This window comes from Aythya fuligula, chromosome 5, assembly GCF_009819795.1.
Source record: "Aythya fuligula isolate bAytFul2 chromosome 5, bAytFul2.pri, whole genome shotgun sequence".
In the NCBI taxonomy this organism is placed as follows: Eukaryota; Metazoa; Chordata; class Aves; order Anseriformes; family Anatidae; genus Aythya; species Aythya fuligula.
The window spans coordinates 63,799,011-63,820,420 of NC_045563.1; the positions used below are offsets into that span (position 1 = coordinate 63,799,011).

The window sequence follows — 21,410 nt, forward strand, 5'->3', positions numbered from 1 at the left end:
TGGTACAGAGAATCTCTACTGGGTTCCCAAGCCTCCAGTTTAATCCTGCCACACCATCTGTATTCTGCATTGTTTGGGATATGGCTGTGGGTAATGGTTCTAGCTAGCAATAGTATCGCACATCTTTAAATTTTGTGACATAAAGGGATGTGAGAATAATTCAGAACGGCTACCTGGCAAAAGCCAAAAATCTGTGGGATGAACATAATGTAAACATGTTCAGTAATTTTCAGATACATTCTTTCTTTATACAGCTACAGAGAGTATCTATTTAAGCTATATAATATCTATTATCTTTTTATTATCTATTTAAATATGATACAAATGACCATGCTTTATCTGTGGAATGTTATAACAATTGAGTAAATTCATTTGCTCCCTTCTGTCTCCAACTTACCTTCCAAAGCAATTCCTACTATGATATGTGGGAAATGACACATACAGTAACCACAGTTGTCAGCAACAAATTTCATTTACAGCTTCTCAAGACAGCATAAACTACTGCCTCTGAACACTTCCAAATGGGAAGAATCCTCCATCACTGACTAGCATTACACTTCTCCATAACACATAAAAGCAGTGTTAACATCCCAGGCAGGTGCAACTCCTAGGCTAGTGGATACAGATACAAGACAGTGCTGAGCAAGTGCTGTGCACAGGTTCTCCCTCTGATGAGGTCTAAGGTGAGTGCTCTTCCATATAGATACATTCTCTGCTTACGTTTTTGTGGCAACCATACTGGAAGCTAAATTAAATTAACAGAGCCTGATGTACTGAAAAAAAATCACCATGGAACAGCCTTAAAACGATTCACCTCTTAGGTTTTTCCTTCTGCATCATGTCCTTTCTCATAGTTTTTTTTTGCAGAACCCTTACCTGATACGTATCTCACAACAGCAACTAGTAATGACAGCATAGCTAACCTGGTCAAAAGCATAAGAAACAGTCATATCCCTATCCAACTAGATATGAACATGCAATTCATTAAGACACTACAAGACAAAGAGTAACTGTGGAAAAACTTATTCCTCGCGCCTTTGTTGTGCTGTCAGAGGGGCCCTAGTGTGCCATAAGCATACTTTCTAAATCGCCTACGTATAGAACTGCTGTCGGCCAGGTGATGTATATAGAGATAAATTTCACTCAAAGGGCAGCAATTATGTCACAACTACCTTTCTATCAGCAGTAAACCTGAAAAATAAGACTGGAAACTAAGGATCTTCTTAAAAATGACTGACTGACTGCAGCATTTAAAATATACTCACTCTTACCACACAAAACAAAGTTAAGAGTATCAGATAGGCACTTCAGAAGAGCATGGTTTTGGCCATATGCTGCATTGAAAGATGTCCCAAGGAGGTTAAAGTCCAGGGACAGCAATCTCCATCACCTACCTCTCAGAGCACCTTGTCTGTCACAAAACAGATTATGTTAAGACAATCAGTGCAGCAGCGCCAAGGGTAGCAGATTTACTGTGTGTGTGGACAGCAACTGTCATAGGCAAGTGCTGCAGACATGATATTTCCCGCAAACATTCAGTTACAGCAGGGAGCAGACTGCTGCTGCCAGCACACTGCATGTGCACCTGCACCTTGCCATAAAGATCTCACAGGCTACGAGCAGGATTAATTGTTTAGTGCCAGTATTATATCACATGAAGGCCTTCAAAGTATGTCTTACCCCAGAACAACTGCAGTAACTATGGTAAGTAAATCTAAAAATTATCATGGGGAATAAGTTCTAAATTACAGGCACAGAGTGGCAACTGTTATTTTTTGCTTTCCTAATGGCTCTCGATGCCAGAGCAGGTTTCTTCATACCATGTATAAATTAATGTTTTAGTAGAATTCTCACCACTTTGCTACCATGTATTTCTTGTCCTAATCCTTTCTTCTTTGTGTCATTTCTTGTGATCACTTACCTTTTTGCTAAAATATCTAGTTTTGTTCTGATTAAATGAAAAAGAGACATAGTGAACTAGGTGAATTGTCAAACACCTCTAAGACTTTACAGCATTAACGCATTCCCAAAATAAGCATATCCCTAGGAGAGAAGATTTGACAGATAACCCCAACAACAAAATTCTTGAACACTATCCAGTTGATGGGAGTCTGTTCAGGGCTAATTTACATAATTTGACATAACTACAGTTATAAACGCTTCCAAAAAGCCTTGGAAGCAAAAATGTCACTGAAACCTACATTTTATTAGGTCTCATTGCATTTGGCAGCTGTATAAAGCTGTGGAGCATGGAAATTTGCTCAGACGGATCCTGATTATACAAACATAGCACAAGCTTTGAATGCTCAATACAATTTTGTCCTGTACAGAAAAGCTACCACAAAGTGTCCTAAGGCCTCTATCTAGTCAACCCCCACAAAATACAACGAAAACTTCTGAGGTACTGGTGGTGGTTCCTTCCCTGTTAACGCCTGACAAACTGCTATTCTGTCCAAAGGATAGCATTTCCTGAAAGAATAGCATGGATTTCCTGAACATGTGACTTGAGCTTCCTACAACTAAAGGTAACTATATAACAGAAAACAAAACAAAACAAAAACAAAACAAAACAAAAAACCACTGAAGTAAATCATGTTTTATTTTAATCAAGTTATATATATGTTTGTATATATACACGGAGTTCTAGTCATACAAAGATGTAAATGAAGTTGGACAATAATTCTGCAATACATCTACAGACTCAAGGAGAATAGGTGAGGATGACACCAATTTTCTACTTTTGTCGTAAGGATTTTTATCATCTTTACATTCAAACAACGCAAGTGAGAAGGAAGAAAGCTATCTGAAAAATGCACTTTTCAAAAACCTGTGCAGTCTTCTGTCAGCTTTCTGAAGTCCACTGCCCCATTATAGATTATAGACTATCATGGTCCTTCAGAATACAGAGTATGTTTTGCAGAGGAATGAGAAAGTGTCTTCATTCAAATATTAAGATACAAGATACATGTTTGGTAAGTAGGGCAAATTTATTTATTTATTTATTTTTAATCAGGGAAATCTAGCTGAGTTGGTTTACCCTACTCTGGCTTGTAAGTCTTGTCATTTTCCCATTTCCTTTTCCTTACCTATAGCATCATTCTTAATAGAATATCTGTCTGACCTAGGAATCTATAGAAGTCAAAGCATCCTTGCAGTCAAAAGAATTTATAGCACCTATAAAGCTATAGCCATTTCATAGAATCATTAAGGTTGGAAAAGCCCTTCAGGATCATCTGGTCCCACTATCAACATACTACCACTGCCACCCACTAAACCATGCCCCTATGCACCAGGTCCAAACTTACCTACATCTGAATACTTCAAAAACTTCAAGACTACGTAAGCATCAATCCTTACAGTCCTGCTAATTTTCAGTAGTCCTGCTGACTGCATAATACGGAAAAGAAATTCCAGAGCTTTCAAACATAATAAAAAAGATCTTTCTCAGATAGACAGCTTCCAGTTCATTCACAGAAACTCATGCCTTACCCACACACTAAATGAGAACATTCAAACAGAGTTCATTGGTTGATGTTGGAAAGCCCTGATTAGCTTTAGACTCTCATTAGTTTTTCTCTAGCTTACAGCATGCACAAGAGGCTGTGTACTGTGCTGTATGATGAGAAATAACGACATTTTGATTGCACTGGATATTAATAAAATCCTATTTGAACATAAAACTTTTAATTATTTCATTTGTCTCTTAATTTATCATAAGGAAACAACTAATTAGCTTTCACTTCTCCTGAGCATTTTTTTTTTTAAATAGAAGCCTTAAGTAAAATCTATAGGGTTTAGTCTAGCAGCGCCGTACCTTCTGTGGGAAATTGTTTTCTGTCACTCTATTCCATATTAGAAATACAATCCTAAAGTAGTCAAATACAATTTCAGAAGTGTTTGTTTTTTGTTTTTTGTTTTTTTAATTACTTAAATTATTGCATTCTATTGCTGCAACCCCAAATGAGCTCTAACGTAGTAAGTATGACAAAATGGCAGCAATATCCTGGAGTAGAAATCATTAATTGTCACCAAAGGGTTGGGTTGTCTACTGAAGGATTGGTTACTGCTATTCAGCAATAGTTGGACAGTAATAAAAAGGTACCAAAAGGCTATTTAAAGAAATACATTGATATATTAATTCTACATTTTAGAAATGATACAAAAAATCAGGTGCAGAGGTGGCACCTATTATGAAACAACCACACTGCATGACAAGATCATTGTTAAAATTTGATAGAAGACTTAATTAAAATTCTGCCCTTAAAGAACTGAAAGTGAAAGCTGGAATGTCCTTCCCAATTAGGTAGTTGAAGTCTGCTGCTTTAGAGCTCCCATTTAAAGACAAAGATCTGGATTACAGTCAAGTATAAATACAAATTATGTTAATAGTATGCTTTACTGATCACTGTCTGAATGGTCTCTGCACTAAGGAAGAGGTTAAACTGCAATACCAATGTCTTAATATACCTTACTAACTAACCTTTGGCTGTTGAAGACAAAGCAAAAAAAGCAAAAACAAAACAACTTACTAGTGGCCAGAAAATACAGTTGCAAACCCTTGGTGGATATTATAGAAGAAACTAAACACAGGGATAAAAATCCCCATAAGGCTGAGCCTCAGCTCATGGGCTTATATACCACTAATGTAGGTTTTCAGTAAGAAAGGCTAGCTGCACCGTATTTCACGGAAATGGAGTACACAACTAAGTGTACTTCATATACTCAAAACTGCAGAGGAGCAACTGGGACCATTCAAACTCACACAAACTATTAAATTTTCCCCAGAAGCTAAATCAGGTACTTGTTTAGAATGCATTGTAATCTCATTTTATTTGTCCTAAGATATAGATGTGTCAGTACCTGATATGCTAAATATCTTATTTTTTACCTTTGGAAAAACCTCAAAACCTCATCTTCTTTTGAAAGAAGAAATTTGACTATCTTCAGCTTCTAACCTCTGGAACCTGTTTTGTCTTCAGGATAACCTGTCTCCCTTTGTGGAAATGCTGATATGTTTCTGACTCACCCTGCCACATCCTCTTAGCTAGATTGAGTAGCATGCTCTCTGTAAGCATTATATCATGAAATGTGTTCTAGCCTCAGAACTTCTGTGGCTTTTTTGCAGTTCTCCCTTGTATTTTTAAATCATTTATGAAGTGTGGACACCAAGACTGGATTCAATGTCTTATCAGCATTCTCATCGCTGTGAAATTACTTCTAAGTGTTTACTTGCACTTCTTACATCAGGCCAAAAAAAATGCAGTAACCTTTTTAAGTAAGGAATTGCAAAACTAGCTCATTATGAGGATGTTATCATCCATGAACCAATAACCACTTTTCTGAGCTGCTACTTAAATAAATAAATAAATAAATAATTCACTTTTCTTGTTCCTAAGTAGGTTAGTTTGCATTTGACTCTACTAAGGATCATTCTGTAACAGTAACTTTGTCTTAGCAGCTTGTTAGTAAATAGTAAATCATCTATTTTGAACTTGTAAGAATATAATAAAAGTTTTATAACCTTCTGAGATAGCTGACATTGGGATCAAATGTAGACATAGCTTACTGGAACTGTGCAAAAAAAAAAAAAAAAAGGATAAATCTGGTTCTGTCCTGTTATTAAACAACTTACTCACACTTCAGATATAGAAACAGAGCTTTTTTTTGAACCTTCATTGAAATGAGTAAGACTTACCTGAGTAAACTGCCAGTAAAGCTTCATTCTCTTGGCTTTGGCATAATTGCATTCAATGAGCCTGGGCCTGCTGTTCACATCCACCAGGCATCTGTTGTCATCATCGTCAATAGTGGGACTCAGAACACCCACATGGAGCTGCTGATTGCTTGTGTAATAAACATTCTGCAACAGGAAGCACAAACAAGATTTGTGGCCTCTAGGCAGAAGCACTTTATACCAAAAACCAAATGGCAAATATAATTGAGCTGAATAGCAGTAGGCTGACCCCATGGTGGCTTTTAAATTATTTCTGTTTATGCAGGAAGTAACATAACATTTTAAAAGTTGGTCTAAATTAATTGTTACCTACAAGTTGATGTTTGCTGATTAACAGAAATCAGTCCCCTACTCAGTCTGGTTCAGTCTGAGCACCCTTCTGGGCAGAAGCAAAACAATGGCTCTGGTTGGAGGAACTCCCTTATTCTGTCTACTGGCAAAACTGTACAGAAATAAGAGTCAAATATAATTATGCTTAACAGAGATAATTAGCAGGTTGTCACTTACCTTTAGAGAGCTCACCCTACCTGCTAACATCACTTTTCGGTGTGGAACAATTTAGAAAAAGAGATCTGAAATCTTGCATCCTTGCCTGCTATCAGGACTGGCCAATAACCAGTTCATAATCAGCATGTAAAACTAAGCTCCAGCTGAAGAAAACTGTGATGGCTAGTCTGTCTCTTTCAGGATGCTGCTTTGCTTATCCAATAATATGACTATTACTCTATTATTATGGATATTCTGTATATTATAGAATCTCATCCAATGATATCACATCTTATTTCAGAATTGAACTCATAATGTACAACCTGATGATTTCACTACAATGTTTTATCTAATGGCAGTCTTACTTTAAAAACACATACCCTATACGAGTGTTGCTTCAACTGCTAATGAACAGTGAGCTACTGGTTTGGTTTGCTCATGGCCAGACAACTTTTCTGAAAAACCTATGGACAGTCCCTGGCTCCTTTACCCAAGCCCCAGAAAAAGAGTCCCCGTGGTAACATCTTATAATGCACTCGTTAAGTATGCACATGCAACAGTTTATTGATCATCTTTTAAAGTGACCTGCAGGCAAAATAATGTCTTACATGTTAAAACCAGGTTTACGTTTTATCATCTTCTACGTAACCCTATAAGAAGAAGTTTGTACTTGTGATATTTAAATAAGTTACTATAAAGATGAATGTATGAGTACCCACAGCAGTAGTTTCTTCAAGAGGATGTTTTTAACAAGTATCAATAAATATGCTAGCTGTTCTGCAGTATACTTTAGCACATAATGGACAACTAGAAGCACTTTTGTTTAAAACACTTCAGAAAATAGAGGCAAAACACATTTTTCCAGCATATCTCCTCTACAGTATTGTGACATCACCATCAACTAACACAACATAGGATTGAAATTTTGCAGGAATTTAGGAAAATAATTCTTGAACAATCACTCCAGTACTTTCTTGGAAGCCCAAATTTTGACTCAGACCTTGAATCTTTGTTTCTGCTAAAACAACAAATGTGTCAGTAGTCTTTATTCAAGTGACTGGAAACTCATAGCCAAAAATGTACTTAGTTCCGCTGAAGTTAAGACACTGGCTAGCTGCTGATGTAGAGCATTCATACAAGTTCCTTTATACTTTCACTGAAGAAGAGACTCAGTCTCAGCAAAACACAGCCACACATTTTCACACCAGCAGCACACACACATTCCCTGAAGAGCTGCTGAATTTCCACAGAAAGAACCCTGTTTGGATACTGGTACCAAAGTGGATGATATAAAAAAAAAAAAAAAAAAAGAAACAAAAAAACAAAAACAACCTCCCTTTTTCTGTAAGAAAATGAGCCTTCTTACATTTCATTAGTCTGCTCTAGCCCACAGCACTTCACCATCTGTGTTTTTTTTTTTTTTTTTTCGCTGCAATATTATTAATATACTGCTGTGTCTCCTGGGCAACGGGAAAAGAACACCTTTGTTCGGGAAGTCAGTTAGGTTGGAGAAAAGGCACTTGCCTCTTGAAAAGGTGAAATTGCAAGGATTCAATATTACAGTCAGAAACTCACAGGATTTGTGACTAGCAAAGTGTCAGTCAACGTACAGCTTGAGCCTTAGGCATGTCTGCAACTACAGTCTTGCCAGGTGCTTCTCAAGGGTGGATGAGCGCAGTTTGCACGCTGACAGGCTGGCTCTGGAGGCTGACACTTGCCACCTGTGTTCCCTGCCCATTCTACAGGTCCAGCTGCATTCAGTGTCCCCAAGAAATTTCCTCTGGACACCAGGGGCAGGCAGCTAATCTGCTGCAAAGTAACGCAAAATGATCTGTTAAAAACAAAAATCTGGTGTTACTAATCTAAAGGTCCACAGCAAGCAAGCTTGCAATACCTGCATCTGAAGAAAAGCAATTGCCTTGCCTTCAAAGCTTGACATACATCTCTACCACAAAGTTTTTGTTTTTTATGCTTTTAAAGAACAGCTTCATGACTGATCACATTCATAACTAATCTTCCCCTGGCAAGTTTGAATTGGTGCACGTTTTTGTTTGTTTGTCTGTGTTTTTAAACTGTTTATAACTTTTTTTTTTCTGAGAAACTTTGCTTGCAGATTTCCTTGTGCCTTAAATACTGCATCTTCCAATTAACAGAACAATTATTTCTTAACTAATTTTCTTGAATTTATTTTCCTAGATGTGTTCTATTTAAGGTCACTACTTAATTTCCCGTTTCTATTACCTGCTAATCTCTCTGATTATTCACATTAAGATGAAATATAAAACAAACTGTGATTGTTATCTCATTAATAGTACTAGTAGAATGTTTCTCAAGATCTTTCTAAGATGAAAGAGTGAGGTTTAGTCGCAACATACTTGTTATCTGTTCTAAACAGCTTTTTCTGTTAAAAAACAAAAAAAAAGAAAAGAAAAAGGACAGCTATTTACTCTAAAAAGACAGCTGAAAGATGAACACACAAATGAGTGGTAGTTAACAGCTGCATAGCCTAGGATTCTCAAGAAATCTTCATAATGACTGTGAAATATTAGAGAAAATTTGCTGTCCAAAATATTTTTCCCACTTCCATTTCAGGCAAACTGACTGCTCTACATTTTTTTTTTCTATTTACTATTCTAAGTCTCACTTTTTCTGAAAACAGAATTTTCTTGAATATCAGGAAAATTCATAGTACAATATTGTAATGAAAATAAAATAGCTGCATACACAGCTATGACTCAGACCAACTCCAGAATAAAGGAGAAGCAACACCGCCCTTCATTTACCACTGGACCAAGCCTAGCCTTGCTCATTTTTGGGGAATTCAATGACTCCCTCCCTTTTGATGCAATCTCATGTATCAAGTCAGCATGGAAGGGGAAAAGGAGAGTTCACGCCAGGAGTCACAGGCTTCCCTAATTCTTAATTATTATGTTCGGAGTAAAGGGTGCTTTTGCCTTTCTATTCCACTTAATCACCTCCTAGACAAACTCTGCTTTCAGCTGTAATCTTGAAATTTCACTTGTATAGCCAGCCACCTAACTGCCAAAAAATTCACCCTCTGCTAAGTTACTGCTCACTGGGAAACACAAGTGCACATCCATGCTAGTGCCAGAAGCATAAAGTAGGCATAGCAAAAAGAGATCTGCATAAGAAGGCTCAAAATCAGAAAAAAAAAATAGTTTGTGATTTACAAAAGTTATAGCTGAGATAATGCATACTGAATCTAGCATATGCATCTAGCAGATACATACGTCTTCCCTGGTGTTGGAGCTCATCTGGGTAGATTTGGCTACTTTTGTTTATACTGGGGGTACCATATGAAGCACACATCCCCAGTTCATACTGTAGTTGCCTCATGAAGGCAGTGAGGCTCAGCTGAGCCAGACGGAGCAGGCTAAAAGCTTGGGACAGACCTCAATGGTACAGATCAGTCAGTCAGTCAGGACTTTGCAAACTGGCAGTTGTTGCTGTCCTTTCTAGAAAAAGGCCAGCTGGATTTCCATTGCAGATTTCCTCTAGAGCTAGAACAATAATTTTTGTGGGATACTCACATCATAGGTGCTTTGATGTAGTGCTGCCATACAGAACACCTCCTAAAACTGCCATGCAAGCAATGAAGGCTCATTCAGCAAACTTTTTTGCACAGTAAAAATACTTCAAATACCTATACAATATAAGATTTGCACAAAACCAAACAAAAACCAACATGATGTCTTTGAATACAAGGAAGGTATTCTTTCCTTATTTGGACACAAATACATCGTTTTGGCCTCACAACGATGTAGAATTTTTGTTCATGAGAATTTTGCCCTACAAGGTCAAATCATTATTCCCACTGCAATTAACACTGAAATTCCACTGACTTTAAGTGCAATGAGATTTTTGGCTCCAGGTTTATTATTAAACTTGTAGAAGCCACCAGAGTTGATAAAGAACTCAGAGCTGCACTGAGTTGCCAGTTGCAGTAAATTATTCATAGGAGCTGGTTTACCATGTAGCAGAAAGTTACAGTAAGATGTTCAACTTAACACAAGATAATTATCTGAAGGATAAATTGCCAACTCCCCACTGGAAGTTTAAAGCAATACACACTAATTTTCAGGCTGAAAGCCATTTGTAATCCTTATGGCAGTGTTCCCAGATGAAATCACTCTGGAGAATGGTACATGACTGTGCATTTATAATGAGCAAACTTAATGCTCACCAACAGCAGTATTTATTTGTTACCCTGCTGTTGGCATAATAACTAAGAGGGGTAAGAAGTCTGATCCACCACTACTTTATTCCATCTTTGAACAATATTTTTTTTTCCAAGTGAGTCCATGAAGTCATTTATTGTCAGGAGTAACATATTGACATACTAGATCCAAAGTCTCACAGCAGATTCATACTTGAGTACAACTGCAGCTAAAGAGCAGCCTGGTGGATTTCAGTAAATCCAGAGTTGGTTAATGTTGCTGCTTGGATATTTATGCTGTTCCTGATTTCTCTTCCAGCAGTTCGTGTTACATAAGCACATCTCAATGAAAGAACCTTGTTACCCTGATAAGAAAACTCTCCTCGGAATCCAAGTTCATTGTGGCTAACACAAATATATCACTAAGATCAAAATAAAGTGTTTTCCCATTTGATATTCAAGTAGAAAGAGCCTTCTTGCGGAAACCCTGCTATAAAAATCAATGAGCAACTGAGGAATAGCATCCAGCAGCAGCTGCTATTTCTATAAGCTAGTAATTTCACATGGAGCAGAATCACATAGATTTTTCTAGACATATCTGGCATGGTACTACAAACATGAAGCTGTTGTGCAAAATTATGCATTGAAACATACTCTTAAACACTTTGTTATGCCCTTGTTACTGAGTGTATATAAAAAACATCCTTGTTTACCTAATTCTACCAACCATCTTAAATGACAGTGACCTTGACACTTTAGTCCAACAATTGTGTATAAATTCCCTGACATACACACACACTAATATATGAGCCACTCTGAGTCTCAGAAAACCGAAGAATTATCCTTGCAGTTGCATACACACTTCATGTGATGTGACAGGAGAGAGGCTGTGCTATCCTCTAGCAACAATCAGCAGCATCACCGCATCTTGTGCTGCCCTAAAAAACTTACTGCTGAAGGAGTACAAACATAAGAGCACAGATTGAGAATTAAAAATAAGTAAGTCAGAATTTTTCATCCTTAAGCTATATATTAACACTTAGAAGATGTGTTAATTTTTTGAGGTAGATTTTAGGCTGGTGCAGCCTGATGTTACAACTTTGAAATAATTATGACCATGTTTTATTCATGTCCATGTTCAGTTCACTCTGAAATTTTCTTACTGATCAACTGACAAACAGCTAGTATACCAAGGGTAGCCACATGCTAAATTAGGTTTAAATTATAAAGTATGTAAGAAGGAAACTACTCACTATTTCACCTCAGTCCTTAGATTCACATCTAATGAGTTAATCCACAAGTGTACTGGTTGTTTGACATATTTGCTCTTCATGTGTGTACACTAATTAACTTCTAAACTCTAAGCAACAACTGATATTTGGTTACAGTAAAGCCAAGGGGCTCAGAAACTTTAAATAATACAATTTGATGCTATAAATACAGGCATAAAGACACAAAAAAAGTTAAGGTATTTTAACATTAGAAGAACATTTTATCTTGGAAGAAGTGCTGTTTAAATGTAGCCCAGCTCTCACATGCTCCCTTGCCTTCTAGCAACCTAGCCCATGAGATACTCCCAAGCAGGTCCTGGAAGAGGTCAAAGTTGGCTCTCCGAAAGTCCAGGGTTGCATTTCTGCATTTAGCCTTACTTCTTCCACCGAGTTCCATCTTGAACTCCACCATTTCATGGTTGCTGCATCCCCAACTGCCCTTGACCTTCACATCCCTAACAAGCCCATCCCTGTTGGTAAGGACAAGGTCCAGGAGCACCCCCCTCCTCATCAGCTCCTCCACCACCTGCATCAGAAAATTATCTTCAACGCATTGTAGGAACTGTTTGGACTGTGTGTGCCAGGCTGAGTTGCTTACCCAACAGATGTCCAGAAAATTGAAATCTCCCATGAGAACCAGCACCCGTGATCATGAGGCTACTACCAGCTGCTTGTAGAAGGCCTCATCAACCTCCTCCTCTTCCTCCTCCTGAGCTGGTGACCTGTAGCATACCTCCACAACAGAGTCCCCTATACCAGCCCACCCCTTAATTCTCACCCACAAGCTCTCCACTTGTCCATCACCCTCCCCCAGCTGGAGCTGGGTACCCTCTAATTGCTCCCTCACATAAAGGGCAACCCCATCCCCTCGCTTCCCTAGCCTGTCTTTCCTAACAAGGATGTAGTCCTCCCTGACAGCATTCAGTCACGCGAGCTGTCCCACCACATCTCTGTGATTGCAACGAGATCGTGGCCCTGTGACCAAACACAGATCTCGAGCTCACCCTGTTTATTTCCCATGCTCCATGCATTGGTATACAGGCACATGAGGGAAGCAGCAGGCGCAGTTACCCCTGGAGGGATGCAAGAAGAAAGATCTGGATGATGGATCAGGATCATCACCTTCTCCGAGGAGCCCTCAGACGATCCTATGGGACAGCTCAGAGGTTTTTCCCTACTATCTTCAATGGTGAACGCAGCGACAACTTCACCCAGCCCTTCTGTCACTTTTAGCTCCCCTCCCTTTCCCTGTCAAACCTAGTTTAAAGCCCTGGTGATCAGCCCAGAGAGCTTGCTCCCCAACACACTTGTGCCCTACTTATGGAGTTGAAGTCGGTCAGCAGCCCACATACCCAGCTTCTCAAAGGGCTGCCCACGATCGAAACACCCAAATCCTTGGTCCAGACACCATCCGCTCAGCCAGTCATTCACCTGCCCCGTTCTCCTTCTTTCTGGGTCCCGGTCACCCAGAGGGAGGACAGAGGAGAACACTACCTGCGCCCCTGATCCCTTCAACAACCTTCCCAGGGATGCAAAGTCCTTTTTAATATTCCTCATTTTTCTAGTTGCAGCTTCCCAGGATCCAACCTGAATGACAACAAGAGGATAGTAGTCCTCCAGTTTAATGAGCTGTGGCAGAGCCTTCCTTATGTCTCTGACACATGCCCCAGGAAGACAGCACACCTCTCTGGATAGGTTATCTGGGTGACAAACGGGAGCCTCAGTGCCCCTCAGCAAGGAGTCTCTGATCACTAAGACTCTCCATTCTTTTTTTGTGGCACTGGTTGTGATGCAGTGCTCTGCCTGGCCCCGATCTGTATGCTTAGTACTTCCTCCAATCTTGACACGTTTTGCAGGTTTGCTTCCTGGGTTCAGACTACTGTCCAGACCCTCAACCTCATCCTTTTCCCGCCTGAGAAGGGAGTTGCCTACAGTGATTACCCTTCTGTCTTTCTTGGTGGAGGCAGTCTTGAGGCATGATGTTTTCACGGTCAGTAACATTATTTTTAATAAACTACACTATAGTAAATGAAATCTCTGACAGTTTCGGTAACCATGCATTTAGTATTTAAAAGCACCAGAGTTGCTTTTTCATAATATGAATACAATTACAGACACCACATGTCTATGCTGTGATTTCTTTTTTTTTTTTTTTTTTTAAACTGAATCATGACTTAACAGCCAAGCTTACAACATGTTAATGGAGGATGAGTTGGTTCAAATGCTCATGGTGCAGACACAAGTGATAACAACCAAAGGAAAACAGAGACCACCTTGCATCATTTCGCACTGGTCATTTCTGTCATTGACAGGTGAGTTTTTCTCTTTTTATAAAAGTCAGGCTTTTATTTACATTTCACTCTGAGTTTGTGTTTAATTGGTTTAACAGATGAGGACCTTTTGCATGGTTATTCAGTGGATGGGGTAAGAGAAATAGGTTGGACTTTGCAACTTTTGATCCCTTGGAGAAAAAAAGGAAAGTTACTCTTGTGTTCCCACCCTGGGGCATGTGGTAGTATTTCCCCCTTTTGAACCAAGTTAAGCCCATTAAACTGAAGAAAAGAATTTCTGATGTTTTAAGTGGACAGCATCAAAATCCTGAAATAAACTAGCCTACAGAAAGTAAAAACTTTCCTTAGCTGTAGAAGATGTATTTCAAGTAACAAAGGCTATCACTTCAACTGATTTGTTTCTATGTTGTTGGTCGCTGTGTAGAGACTGACAGAAGCTCATGGAATTTTATCTAACCCAGCTATGTTCTAAAAACGAAATTTCTTTCCTGAAACATTTTTAAACCTTCCAAAGTTAAATGGAGAAATACATGTAGCTTAACTCAGGTACATCTGATTCTTGAAAAATGACACTTTCCTGACACCAAATATCTCGAAGTAGTGGCTCCTCTGTTTGAAGGGTGACAGTAAATAATATCAGACAGAAAGAAGGCAGCATCTAGAATTTATATGAAGAGTGTGTATGACCTCATGCAAAAATTGTAGCATCAGTCCTGTCTGTGTTCATGAATAAATTTCAAAGTTCACAAAGTTCTGCAAAGTTCTGCAAACATGTCTCACACCAGAACACGGTGCTCACACGCTAGACATTGCTCCTTTCTTACATTTTCACCATTTAATGTACTTGCAGTGCTAATTATATTTTTTAAAGGAAAGGTAGAAACTGGGAGGTGGACATTAGCATACATAAAGATTTCTTACCATGAGTGCTTAACAGTTATTATGAAGACTTTCCAGAGTAGGAACAACTAAATAAATAATGCTGTTTAAAAGGCAGAAAATTGGCTTCATGTCACACGGGACATTAATGTAAATTCAACTGTCCTAGCTGTGTGGGAAGGCTTACAGTGATTCGCCTAGTGAGTTTTGACTCTCCTGTGACTAAGAACACTGCCAACTCTGTATTGGGCCCCTTTCACAAATCATGCTGTAAACCTTGGCAAGAAATGAAACAGTAAATATTACAATACATGGAGGTGCATTGCTTGATTGTTCAAACGGTAAGATACCTCTCCCACTGCTTTCATTCATGAGGGCTTGCTTTCTGGGGCTTTCAGTTCTACTGTGAAGGCTCACATATAGACTTGGGCCTTACAGGTCTCCACAGGCCAAGTAGAAGAGACTCGTTTTTTCTGAGCAACTGCTTCTCATGTGGATGAGGCAGCAAAGTAAAACCAACAACTCTAAATCCATGTTGTTTGAATGACCTTCAAGTACAATAGAGAAACCTCCAGCGAATAGCTAAAAGAGCTGTGCTAAGCTTCAGGCTGCTAAGGTATGACTAGGCTATGAGGATAAGCCATTGTCATCACAAAAGGTAGATTATGTCACAGATTTTCCCTTGCATTTTCTGCCTGTTTTAGGAGCCTGCATTTTATCTAAAGTAGATTATCCTGTAAAGGTATCTGCAGGATACAGACATAAAGAAAACTCATTCTGTTGTGCTATTTAGACTAATAATAACACTAGGCACATCAGTCCCCCATAATCAAAAGTCAGTAGGATATTCACAATAATACAGTTATTTCAGGACTCAATTAAAAGTCAATTAATTTTACAACATCATTTTGATTGTTCTGAATCAACAACAGTTACTTCTTTTAACAACTTCCTGATTTGCATATGAATAAAAACACTAAGATGATTACATTTGCCTATTGTGCAATACACTGTTTAGTGATTTGTATTATTTTGCACAGCTGATTCTTCCCAGAGCTCAAACACGTGTCAGTTCATGGGCACTCTAGGACCAGAGTGTTCTCCTTCCCAGGGGACAATGGTCCACACTCGTGACAGAAGGAATTGCCGTGCTTAGACATAGTGAAGGGGAGACACAATGCCACAATCCTTACCCATGCACCCACTCCAGACCATCAGGAAGAAGGGGAGCTACCCTCCTAATTCCCAGATACCTGGCTACAATGCCCACACAGGCCGTGCAGAAGCTAATCAAAGAGACAATTCAATACTTGCATCCTCTCCACAGCTAGCAGAAAACTAGTCTAAGTCATGGAACCAGCAACTTGTCTTGGGTAACCAATGTAACAGGTGACAGTAGGTTGTGGGGTTTGCAATCTCCTTCTGTAGGTTTTGGAAACCTCACCTTTCTGTGGTAAACAGGTGCTGGCGTTTTTGAGGCTATTGGATTTCTCAGCAGAAGGGAGAGTCCTGCTACACTGAATTTATGCTTAGAGTGAGATAACTACATGGAAGAAGCTATTTCGCTAAGTAGGTTTCCCTCTATTGTACATACTATGTTGGTCTGTGCCTAAGTTACCTAAGTAACTCATGAATTAAATATAGCAAAAACATGAAAGAGCATTTGCAGAGCTAAATTTAACTAAGCTACACGAATTTTACCTATTTTTTCCTTAAAAACAAGCCCAGAGTGGAGTAAAATATCTGCCGTTAAAGATAACAAAAAACGTTTCTATAAATACATCAACACAAAAAGGAGGACTAAGGAGAATCTCCATCCTTTACTGGATGCGGGGGGAAACTTAGTTACAAGAGATGAGGAAAAGGCGGAGGTGCTCAATGCCTTCTTTGCCTCAGTCTTTAGCGGCAATACCGGTTGTTCTCTGGATACCCAGTACCCTGAGCTGGTGGAAGGGGATGGGGAGCAGGATGTGGCCCTCACTATCCATGAAGAACTGTTTGGTGACCTGCTACGGTACTTACATGTGCACAAGTCGATGGGGCCGGATGGGATCCACCCAAGGGTACTGAGAGAACTGGCAGAGGAGCTGGCCAAGCCACTATCCATCATTTATCAGCAGTCCTGGCTATCGGGGGAGGTCCCAGTTGACTGGCGGCTAGCAAATGTGACGCCCATCTACAAGAAGGGCCGGAGGGCAGACCCGGGAAACTACAGGCCTGTCAGTTTGACCTCAGTGCCAGGGAAGCTCATGGAGCAGATCCTCCTGAGAGTCATCACGCAGCACTTGCAGGGCAAGCAGGCGATCAGGCCCAGTCAGCATGGGTTTATGAAAGGCAGGTCCTGCTTGACGAACCTGATCTCCTTCTATGACAAAGTGACGCGCTGGGTGGATGAGGGAAAGGCTGTGGATGTGGTCTACCTTGACTTCAGCAAGGCTTTTGACACCGTCTCCCACAGCATTCTCCTCAAGAAACTGGCTGCTCTTGGCTTGGACTGGCGCACACTTCGTTGGGTTAGAAACTGGCTGGATAGCCGGGCCCAAAGAGTCGTGGTGAATGGAGCCAAGTCCAGTTGGAGGCCAGTCACTAGTGGCGTCCCCCAGGGCTTGGTGCTGGGGCCGGTCCTCTTTAATATCTTCATCGATGATCTGGACGAGGGCATTGAGTGCACCCTCATTAAGTTTGCAGATGACACCAAGCTATGCGCATGTGTCGATCTGCTTGAGGGTAGGAAAGCTCTGCAGGAGGATCTGGATAGGCTGCACCGATGGGCTGAGGTCAACTACATGAAGTTCAACAAGGCCAAGTGCCGGGTCCTGCACCTGGGGCGCAATAACCCCAAGCAGAGCTACAGGCTGGGAGATGAGTGGTTGGAGAGCTGCCAGGCAGAGAAGGACCTGGGAGTGATGGTGGATAGTCGGCTGAATATGAGCCAGCAGTGTGCTCAGGTGGCCAAGAAGGCCAATGGCATCCTGGCTTGTATCAGGAACAGCGTGACCAGCAGGGCTAGGGAGGTGATCGTCCCCCTGTACTCAGCTCTGGTGAGGCCGCACCTCGAGTACTGTGTTCAGTTTTGGGCCCCTCGCTACAAGAAGGACATCGAGGTGCTTGAGCGGGTGCAGAGAAGGGCGACAAAGCTGGTGAGGGGTCTGGAGAACAAGTCCTATGAGGAGCGGCTGAGGGAGCTGGGCTTGTTCAGCCTGGAGAAGAGGAGGCTCAGGGGCGACCTTATCGCTCTTTTTAGGTACCTCAAGGGAGGCTGTAGCGAGGTGGGGGTTGGCCTGTTCTCCCAGGTGCCTGGTGACAGGACGAGGGGGAATGGGCTTAAGTTGAGCCAGGGGAGTTTTAGGTTAGATGTTAGGAAGAACTTCTTCACTGAAAGGGTTGTGAGGCATTGGAACAGGCTGCCCAGGGAAGTGGTGGAGTCACCATCCCTGGAAGTCTTCAAACAACGTTTAGATGTAGAGCTTAGGGATATGGTTTAGTGGGGACTGCTAGCGTTAGGTCAGAGGTTGGACTCGATGATCTTGAGGTCTCTTCCAACCTAGAAATTCTGTGATTCTGTGATTCTGTGATCAGTAAACAAACTGCTTGTCCAGATCCTTCCTTGGTATGCATCTGGAGAACAGAACTACAATTTCCTTTCCATTTTGAATTTAAAAGTTTTTTTCCTCCTGCATGCTCCTTTCAAAAAACACTGTTGTCATCGTCATAAGCAGAATCACAGGGGAACAATTTGTCAGAGAAACTACAGCACAACTCACTCTATGATTTATATGTCACATTCACAGAGGGGAAGCAATTTGGCAAGTTACAAATTACACTACTAGCTTCTTGGAAATTCCAGATGAAATCTCAGGGTCTGCTTCAAGCCAGCATAACCCTTTCCTTCTGAACTAAACCATGCTAGTCCTAAAATCAGGTACCAGAAAATTTTAATTTAAAAACGAAGAATTTGGGAGATAATTGGGAGAGCTGAGATGACAGGCTACATCCTCATCTGAGATACTGAATCAGAATAACATATCTAATACAGCATTGAGCACAGTCTGACCTGTTATGATCTGTATGTAGAGTTTTATTGTAATTCTGTGCTTCATCGAAGAGAAGAAAAATGTTTTGAACCTAGGGCAGAAAAACGATCTGAGCCCACGTAGACTCTGTTTTGGCATCAAAGGGAAATGCAAGGTATGTTCCCATAACTGAACCAGCTTTCCAGCTTTTATTTTACAAACCTGGGTAAGTTTTTGCATTTTGTAAGATTAAAACTTCATGCATGCAGAACTGCTCCTAAACACCCTTTACATATATATTCATGTAGGTTTTTCACTTGGTTGTTCTACCTTTAGACAAGAAGAGGTCAAACTGACATCTGTCTCTAAGCACTTCTCTTAAATCTTTCTGTCTTTTCAATGCGCGTTTTTCTAAGGGATTCAGAGAATCACAGAATCATCTAGGTTGGAAGAGACCTCCAAAATCACCCAGTCCAACCTCTGACCTAACACTAACAAGCCCTCCACTAAACCATATCCCTAAGCTCTACATCTTAACATCTTTTAAAGACCTCCAGGGATGGTGACTCCACCACTTCCTTGGGCAGCCCGTTCCAATGCCTCACAACCCTCTCAGTAAAGAAGTTCTTCCTAATATCCATCCTAAAACTCCCCTGGCTCAACTTAAGCCCATTCCCCCTTGTCCTGTCACCAGGCACCTGGGAGAATAGACCAACCCCCACCTCACTACAGCCTCCTTTAAGGTACCTGTAGAGAGCAATAAGGTTGCCCCTGAGCCTCCTCTTCTCCAGGCTGAACAAGCCCAGCTCCCTCAGCTGCTCCTCGTAGGACTTGTTCTCCAGGCCCCTCACCAGCTTCATCGCCCTTCTCTGGACTCGCTCGAGCACCTCGATGTCCTTCTTGTAGCAAGGGGCCCAAAACTGAACACAGTACTCGAGGTGCGGCCTCACCAGAGCCAAGTACAGGGGGACAATCACTTTCCTAGCCCTGCTGGCCACACTGCTTCTTATACAAGCCAGGATGCTGTTGGCCTTCTTGGCCACCTGAGCACACTGCCGGCTCATATTCAGCTGACTATCAACCAATACTCCCAGGTCCTTGGCCATTTCTTTGATGACTTCCATCCATCTTCACTTGTAATACAAAATGTTACCTTTTCAGGGGAGACTGGTCTTTATTTACATTTTTTGATACTTTCTTCACTCAACAATCAACTTAATGCTAATGAACTCACACTTCCTTGGATTTCAATATCTCGAAATAAGTGTATGAAATGTGTTATCTCTTAATAAAACTATTACTGTCTACACATTCTCTACAGTACATGGCTCACCACACTCAGTTTCCTGGTTGTATAAAGTATCTCACTTCTCTAAAGCTGCTCTGCATTTAAAGCCTGATCCACATTTCATAGGTATTAGCTCAGTAGCCTTTCCTTAGGCATGGACTGCAATCCTCAGGCCAGCCTTACTTTGATTAAAGCTTTAGTCATTGTCACTGAGCCTAAAGACTCAGCGTTTGTCCTTCACTATGAGTGTGGAAGCTTCATCCCAAATAGCTGCTACTGATTTGGAATGAAGATGAAACACTTCTATGGGTTACTTCACTTGGCTAAAGTTCACAGGATCATAGAACAGTTTTGGTTGGAAGGGACCTTAAAGACCATCTAATTCCAACCCCTCTGCCATGGGTTGGGACACCTACCACCAGAGCACATTGCTCAAAGCCCCATCCAACCTGGCCTTCAACACTGCCAGGGGTGGGGCATCCACAGCTTCTCTGGGCAACCTGTTCCAGTGCTTCACCACCCTGGTAGGAAAGAATTTCTTCCTTATATCTAATGGTAAATCTCCCCATTTTTAGTTTAAAGCCATTAACCCTTGTCCTATCACTACACTACCTGACAAAGAGTCCCTCTCCAGCTGTTCTGTAGGCCCCCTTAAGTACTGGAAGGCCACTGTAAGGTGTCCCTAGAGCCTTCTCTTCTCATGAGTTAACTCATTTCCTCATTAACTCAAAAAGTTAACTAATTTCCTTAAGATGTACCTTAGCAGGTGTCAGAAATATCAGTGTCTTTTATATCCATCTCAGTTCCTGGGGAACTTTTAGCCTTTTGGGGAAGTCATGGTTACCTGAGACCATGGACCAAGTGTTTTTCCTGATGGGAACTTTCCAAACCTACATTTCGAAGCCAGAAATGGGCATTCTGTAGCAAACAGTTAAACCATAATTATTCAGTATGCCTCCTACTGAAAGTGGGAAATTAGGTACTTCATAATATTAACTATGTGTGTCACACATCTGGCAGAATAACATTTACCTCACTTGACAATTCACACTTAAGTTTGCCTAGAGTGCTCAGGAAGGTCCCAATTCTCACAATGCATCATTATGCAAACACTTACAATTACTCCCGTGACTTACAATATTGAATTTAAAAAATTAGTCTAGGAAAAAAGCAATCTGATTACTTCAGAAATTCCTAAAACCACCAAATTCATAGTGACAAAAGAGAGTATAAGTTTGATGGTTATATCAGTTCAGTATGTGAGAGGACTT

At 40.6% G+C, this 21,410-nt stretch overlaps 1 protein-coding gene across 9 annotated transcripts in view; it reads right to left on the minus strand.

Moving 5' to 3' along the window:
- Nucleotides 1-21,410, minus strand: part of GALNT18 (polypeptide N-acetylgalactosaminyltransferase 18) — a 309,298-nt gene that overhangs the window by 12,347 nt on the left and 275,541 nt on the right. For all 9 annotated transcript variants that reach the window (XM_032187763.1, XM_032187764.1, XM_032187758.1 and 6 more), the window contains one exon: nucleotides 5,696-5,860. In XM_032187763.1, coding sequence (XP_032043654.1) covers nucleotides 5,696-5,860 — 165 coding nt within the window. The remainder of the gene's footprint in view (nucleotides 1-5,695; nucleotides 5,861-21,410) is intronic.